Source organism: Meleagris gallopavo, unplaced genomic scaffold (genome assembly GCF_000146605.3).
Source record: "Meleagris gallopavo isolate NT-WF06-2002-E0010 breed Aviagen turkey brand Nicholas breeding stock unplaced genomic scaffold, Turkey_5.1 ChrUn_random_7180001955706, whole genome shotgun sequence".
NCBI classification, from domain to species: Eukaryota; Metazoa; Chordata; class Aves; order Galliformes; family Phasianidae; genus Meleagris; species Meleagris gallopavo.
The window spans coordinates 31,985-38,207 of NW_011216424.1; the positions used below are offsets into that span (position 1 = coordinate 31,985).

The 6,223-nt window shown below is 56.8% G+C and overlaps 1 protein-coding gene across 2 annotated transcripts; it reads left to right on the forward strand.

Moving 5' to 3' along the window:
- Window positions 1-6: 6 nt before the first annotated feature.
- Window positions 7-6,206, forward strand: ELMOD3 (ELMO domain containing 3). Of its 2 annotated transcripts, XM_010728202.3 has the most exons (9): window positions 7-392; window positions 607-669; window positions 961-1,052; window positions 1,269-1,392; window positions 2,270-2,392; window positions 3,261-3,391; window positions 4,000-4,076; window positions 4,219-4,346; window positions 4,939-6,204. In XM_010728202.3, the coding sequence occupies exons 1-9, from the start codon at window positions 284-286 to the stop codon at window positions 5,142-5,144; spliced, it is 1,053 nt and encodes a 350-aa protein (XP_010726504.1). In that variant the 5' UTR covers window positions 7-283; the 3' UTR covers window positions 5,145-6,204. The 2 variants fall into 2 exon arrangements, with proteins under 2 accessions (XP_010726504.1, XP_019467321.1); XM_019611776.2 differs by lacking the exon at window positions 961-1,052 and having other exon boundaries at window positions 2,172-2,392; window positions 4,939-6,206.
- The last annotated feature ends 17 nt before the right edge of the window (window positions 6,207-6,223 follow it).

Here is a 6,223-nt window from a genome sequence, read left to right on the forward strand (position 1 = left end):
GCACCTGCAGAGCTCCTGGGCCGCGCTGGCGACTCTTTGGGGACTTTTGAGGCCTCCTGGCCATGCTGGGGGTGTCTGGGGATCCCGCGGGCCGCATTGAGGACTCCTTGCGACCCCTTGAGGATCTCTTAGGCCGTTTTGGGACCCCTTTGGGTACCTCTCACACGACCCTGGGGTACGTTGGGCCCCTGTAGACCACCTTGGAAATCACTGGGGACCACTTAGGGACCACTGGGGTACCTTAGGGAGCTCTGGGGACCCTTGAGAAACCCAGGGCCTTCCAATGACCAGAACCACCTTCCCCCCACAGGCCATGAACGCTCACCCGGCAGACACCACGCAGCCCGAGGAGCCCCCGCTGCCCCCTGAGCCTTTTCCCACACGTGTCAGGGGTGAGCAGCATTGGGCCTGGGAGCAGCAGGGGACAAGGGCTCTAGGCAGAGATCCCAGCCTCCTGTAGGCATTGGGGTAGGGATTGTTGGGTTTCATTATGGTACGCGGGGCAGGGGATGCCACGAAAGTGTCCTGATAAAGGCTATAGGGGGCATGTGACCCCCCTCGGGGTCTTCCCCAGCTCCTGCCTCCAGTGTGTGCTTCCCTTGGCAGGGATCAGTGCGGAGCAGCGGAGCGCCCAGGAGGAGTGGGAGGCAGTGGAGGATATCCAGTCAGGTACAGGTCCCAGAAGTGTGTGGGATGGGGCCACAGCCCACAGAGGGGCTGGGGAGGGGCGTGGGTGGGGTGGTGGAGAGCTGGGGAAAGGGCAGAAGGGCTGGGAGGAGGAGTTGGCTGCAGGCTCCCTTCAGTCCCCACTATCCCAAGCCTTGGTGTTGCTGCAGCACCTAGGTGTGAAGAGCAGCTCCCCAGGATGCAGCTGCTGCTCTGGGGTCAGGCAGAACAGGTTCTGGCACTCAGTGCCCTGGCATGGATGCAGGGCTGATGCTGCTCCATGCTGTTCTGCAGTGCTGCTGGGGAGATCAGCTGGCCCTGTGCCCCTCATATCCTTCAATGAAGCACTGCAGTTCTTCCAGACCACAGACCTGTCCGAGTGCAGGGTATGTGCAGGACCAGCGGCTCCAACCTTCACTCCAGAGTTGTTCCCTGCCTTGTGCTCTCTGGTTGGACAGCTCTATCTTGTGCTCCTCTTTCCCATTGCTTCTGCCCTCCCTCAGCCGAGCTCTGTGGGATCCCTTTCTCTCCCAGCTCACCCGCTGGCTTTTCTCTCGGGGACGGATGTGCCTTCATTTCTTTGCCTGTTCTCCTCTCCACAGAAGAAGATCCAAGCGACAGTGCACAGGCAGGGCCTGGCTGCTCTGCTTCACTTCCTCTTTGGGCCCCCCCGGCTCCAGCAGCAGCTGCAGGGCGAGCGGGACCTGGCTCTTGCCATTGCTCAGTGTGAGTATTCCCTCAACATCCACCAAACTGCCACACGTGTACTGTTGTCCCTATCAGTGTCATGCTGAGCACTGCTGCTCCTGCATGGGATTCATGTGGAGCAGCTCAGTGGGCCTCGGGCACAGCACAATCTGTTCTTTACCTGTGGCAGCGTGCTTGTCCCAAAGGACGTGATCCCTGTTTCCTCTACTGACACACTGATGTTTGCTGGTGGAGAAGGACGGATCTCCTGACTCCTTCTGCCACAGAAGCTCTTTCATGTCTCTGCGTCCAGCGAGAGAGCTGCGTGGTGCCAGGCTGGGGCTGCACAGCCCTTCCTTGCTCAGTGACCAAAGCAATCTATGTGTGAATCACAGAATCATAGGGATTGGAAGGGAGTTCTGGAGACCATCCAGCCCAACCCCACTGCTAAAGCAGGTTCCTTGGGGTAGCATTCGTTTTGCCGTAGCTCCTGCCCTTGCCCTGCATCCAGCACAGCCTTTGGGTCTGGCTGCCTGATGGTGGATTGCTCTTGCTGAGCACATTTGTACGAGGAGAATCCTCACCAGTGCCTGTGGTTTGTAGTTTGTCAAGGTTCCCCTGTCAGCGCTGCCTCAGCCAGCAAAATTTCACCATGTTGGAGTTCCGTAGCACCCCAGCACTTATACAGTATGCTGTATTGTGTTTCTGTGCCTCTTGTGCATTGTTTTCTCCCTCTGTTCACCTCTCCAGCAAGATAAACGTGGGGAGGGCATTCTCCCTGTTGCCCTAAGCAGTTTTTTGTGGTGTTTTGTTCCCAGCTGGCCTCCACCCTGCAGCTGGTGGTGGTTGCTGTCCCACCACGTCCCCCTGCTGGCAGCTGAGGGCAGCAGGCTGCTCGGTGTCTTTCTTCTGCTAGGTGGCTTGGATGATAACCAAGCAGTGCACATGAGAATCCTGCAGACCATCTACAAGAAGCTGACCTGCTCCAGGCTGGGATGCCCACGCTATGGCACGCACTGGGAGGAGCTTGGTTTTCAAGGTACAGCACGGAGAGACCTCAAGAACAAACCTCTGCCCAGAGAGCTCTTGCTGTTCCCATTCACTCTAGGTGGGATCTAGAGCCGTGCTCCTTCCTTTTCCCTTCATGCAGCTGCAGTTCCTGCTGTTGTTTTGGAGCAGATATGTGGCTGCTGCTGCCCCAGACAGCTGTCACAGGTGGGACAACATCTGGCCTGGTTTGCCCAGTGTCAGCTGCTGCCCCTGGCACAGTTACCTGTGTCCAACCAGTGCTACAGAAGTAGCTGCTGTAGCTGTTTTTCTGGGGCCGTTAATGTTCTTCATTAGCAGGCAATTGCTGCGGCTAATGAGGCGTCTCTGGAAGGCTGGTTTATTAGTGAAGCTCTGGTCAGGGCTCTGGCACTGGGGTTGTGTCGCAGGTTGCTTTCAGCCTCTGCTGGGTAATGAAAACAGTGTGATTAAAGCTGTCTCTCCCTTGTTGGATGCAGCTTCACCTGAGTTTTCAGTCTGCCTGACTGGAGTTAATAGGCCAGTTCTTAATGAAGGCTGAAACCCTCAGCAGAAGGTGAACGACTCCCTCTCCTCTATAGCATCAAGTAAACAACTGGTTTTGGGCTTCAGCCTTGGGATGGGTAGAGCTACTGATTCTTAGAGCTGTTATGGACATAGGCGTGTGAGTGGGAGAGCAAGTGTCTGCTGGTGCCTGCATGAAAGAGGCCGTGGCACCAGTTCAGTGCCTGGTAGGTGAATTCCCAAAAAGCTTTCCCCCAGGATGCCATTGCCAAAGATAATAAAGGTGGTTCCACCACTCATGAAATGCCAGGGCTGTGTGCAGGCACCCCAGGAAGGAGGAGAGGTGTCAGGCTCATCAGAGTGCCTTTGCTTTCCAGGTGCGGATCCAGGGACCGACCTGCGAGGGACAGGGATGCTGGGCTTGATGCAAATGCTGTACTTCGTGATGGACTCTCAGATGCTGCCTCTAGCTCTGGAGATTTTCAGGCTCTCCCAGCATGAGACACAGGCACGTCCTTCCTCCTTTGCTCGCCCTCTGCAGTGGTATTTACCTATTTCTTTCTAAAGCTCAGGGAAAGGCAAGCAATAAAAAACTGCTGCTCTTCAGAGTTAGAGCTTGGCATTTTGCTCTTTGCTTGGTGGCAGTTTGTCAGTGATTTCTCTGTCAGCCTGAGCAGCTTGGATGGTTGTGTGGTCCTCCGTCCACTGGTCAGGTGAGGAAGTTGGGCCCTGAAGTGCTGAAGAGTGCTGATAAGGGCTGAAGCCAAACCCCTTGGGTTGGCTTTCTGCTGGGAAAAAGATTGTGATGAACAGAGCTCCCCTGGATCAAAGGTGTTTTTAACTTGAGATGCCGATATTAAGCTTGCATCCTAAGTTTGCATCTTAAGCTTACTTCTTGAGCCTGGATGGGAGCTTGGCTGGAGACACAACGTCCATCTGAGTCCATATCCATAGTATTACTGCTCCCATCCCTGGATTTGTTGCCTGCAACAGCAGCATGGGTTTGGGGCCGCGCAGATGCAGCGTAACGAGGCCAGGGGTCCTTGGGCACCTCGCAGTGCTGGAAGAGAGGAGCCCCCTTCCAGCAGAGATGACGCAAGGCTGGTTCTCTTGCAGAATTTCCCCTTCTGCATCATGTCTGTGAACATCACCCGCCTCGTGCTGCAGGCCCTGAGGGAGGAGTGTCTCTCCAGGTGAGCTGTGAGCAGCCCTGAGCTGTGCGGCAGGGCTGCCGGGCAGGAGGAGCAGCCCTGCTCAGTCCTACGGAGCAAAGCGCTTCCCCTGGGCGTGCTGGGGTGATGGGCGGTGCTGGCTGAGCCCCCCGCCCCCGGCCAGGGAGTGCAACCGCAGGCGGCAAGTCATCGCCGTGCTGAACGACCTGTATGCAGCGGCGTTCCTGCAGCTCTACCGAGTCTGGAAGTCACAGCACAAGACCATCGCTGACTCTGGCTTCCTCCTGAAGGGTGCGTTGCCCCGTGTTTTGCCCCTGTTCCTGGCTGGGAAAGCAGCCTGAGGCTTAGGGAAGGAGCTTGATGTGTGTGGTACATGCTGGGGGGGTCCTGTAGAGATGAGGGGCTGCATGCACAGCCTCAGCCACATCATCTGCACGTGGAGGTTTCCTACAGCTGTGATAATGACCTTAGTGCCCTCTGTTGTTTTTTTTTTCCCCTTTTGACATCTCTAGTTACAGACTAGCCCCGCTGCATTCAGAGGGTGCATGTTGCTGCCTTTGGGTGCCAAGCTGTGCTCTGGTTCTCACAGCTCTCTGATGTAGTGTGGCACACGGTTGTTTAAGCTCTGTTTGCAGCACGCTGCGTAAGTGGAGCAGTATGCACTACGTTAAACAGCGGGGATGTTTCAGGGCTATGTTGCTGAGCTCCACTGGGGGGTGACAAGCAGCCCTTTGTGCTTTGTGAGCAAATGTAACTGTGAGCTTTCCAGGAGGGGATATGGTGGTACGCTGGGACTCAAGAAATAAAGCTTATTGATATTTGGGTAGCGCCTTGCACACCATCCCAGCCTTGCTGTTTTGATGCTTCTCTTTGACCTTTCCAGAGCTGGAGTTCTCCACCAAAAAGAAACCAAAGCAGCTCCTGAAATCCTTGGAGAGCTACGTGAGAAGAAGCTCGGTGTCCACAGCAGATGGCGTCCAGCAACCATCCCCTCTGTCCATCAGCAGCAACCAGGCTGGTGAAGAGATAAACTTCACGGGCATTTGTGACCTACAGGTTGAGCTGGAGGGAGAGGCACGGCTGATCTGAAATGAGGGGCTCAGTTCTGTGTGGGTTTGCAGGAGGGGAGCTGGGGACCCGGGCAGCCAGCAGAGTGCTGCAGAGCGTGCATTTTGCAGCAGGGAGGCTGTGTCCATCTCTGCCTGCCCCGGCGTGCCGACTGCAGTTTGTTGGTGTTGCTTGGAGCTATAGGTGCAAACCGCAGCCTTTGACCCTTTCCAAGTAGGGGTAGTCAGGCTGGTTGGTCACACGGTGTTCAAGGCAGGGTTTTCCAGCCTAGATGGGTCTGTGATTTGAAATCTGGCAACATAGGAGAAAAAAAATAGCTGGGTTTTGTTAGCCACCAGCCTTGTGCTGGGCTCCAAACCTGCCTTGCTGGCTCGGATGTGTGGCGTTGCCCATCCTTACCCTGGCACAGGCTGGAAGTGCAGGTGGGAAATTTCAGGTGGGAGCTCTCCCTGCTGCAGGGCTCACTGCTCCGGAGCACGTGGAGGGGTGTGAAACCCGGAGCTTTGCGTTAGAGCTCCTTACTGCCCATCTGTGGCTGGGGTGGGCAGCAGCTCCTCGTTTGGGGAGCCCTCCTCAGCACCACCAGGGAGTGGCTGTGCATGGATGTAGCAAAATAGGCTGTTAAAAGGAAAAAAAAAACCAACAACGTTGTTTTGACGTTCAGAGACTTCTTGGTGCGGGCTTGCTGGGGGTTTCCCTGGCTGGGCTGGGCTGGGAAGGGGGGCAGGGCAGGGGGCTCGTTCCTCGCTGTGTTTCTCCCTTTCTCACCCCACATTTCAGCATAGGGCTGTGCTGGAGGCATCCCCTGCAGCATCTCCGGAGCTGGCGTAGAAACGAGTGAGCACAGCTTTGGGCTCAGCATCCTTGGTGGTCGCTGGGGTCGGGGTGGCTCAGGGCAGCGGGGGGCAGCGGCTTTGGGGTTCCCCAAAAGGATGTGGATGCCGGGGGGGGGCGGGCAAGGGGATACGTGCTGGCAAAGGGATGGGGCACCCGTGCGTCATGGAGGTCCTGGGGTGAAGATGGCAGCGCTGGGGGACGGAGAGCACCGGGGGGTGACACGCGGCTGCCTACCGGGCGCAGCCGGTCCCGAAGTGCCGCCG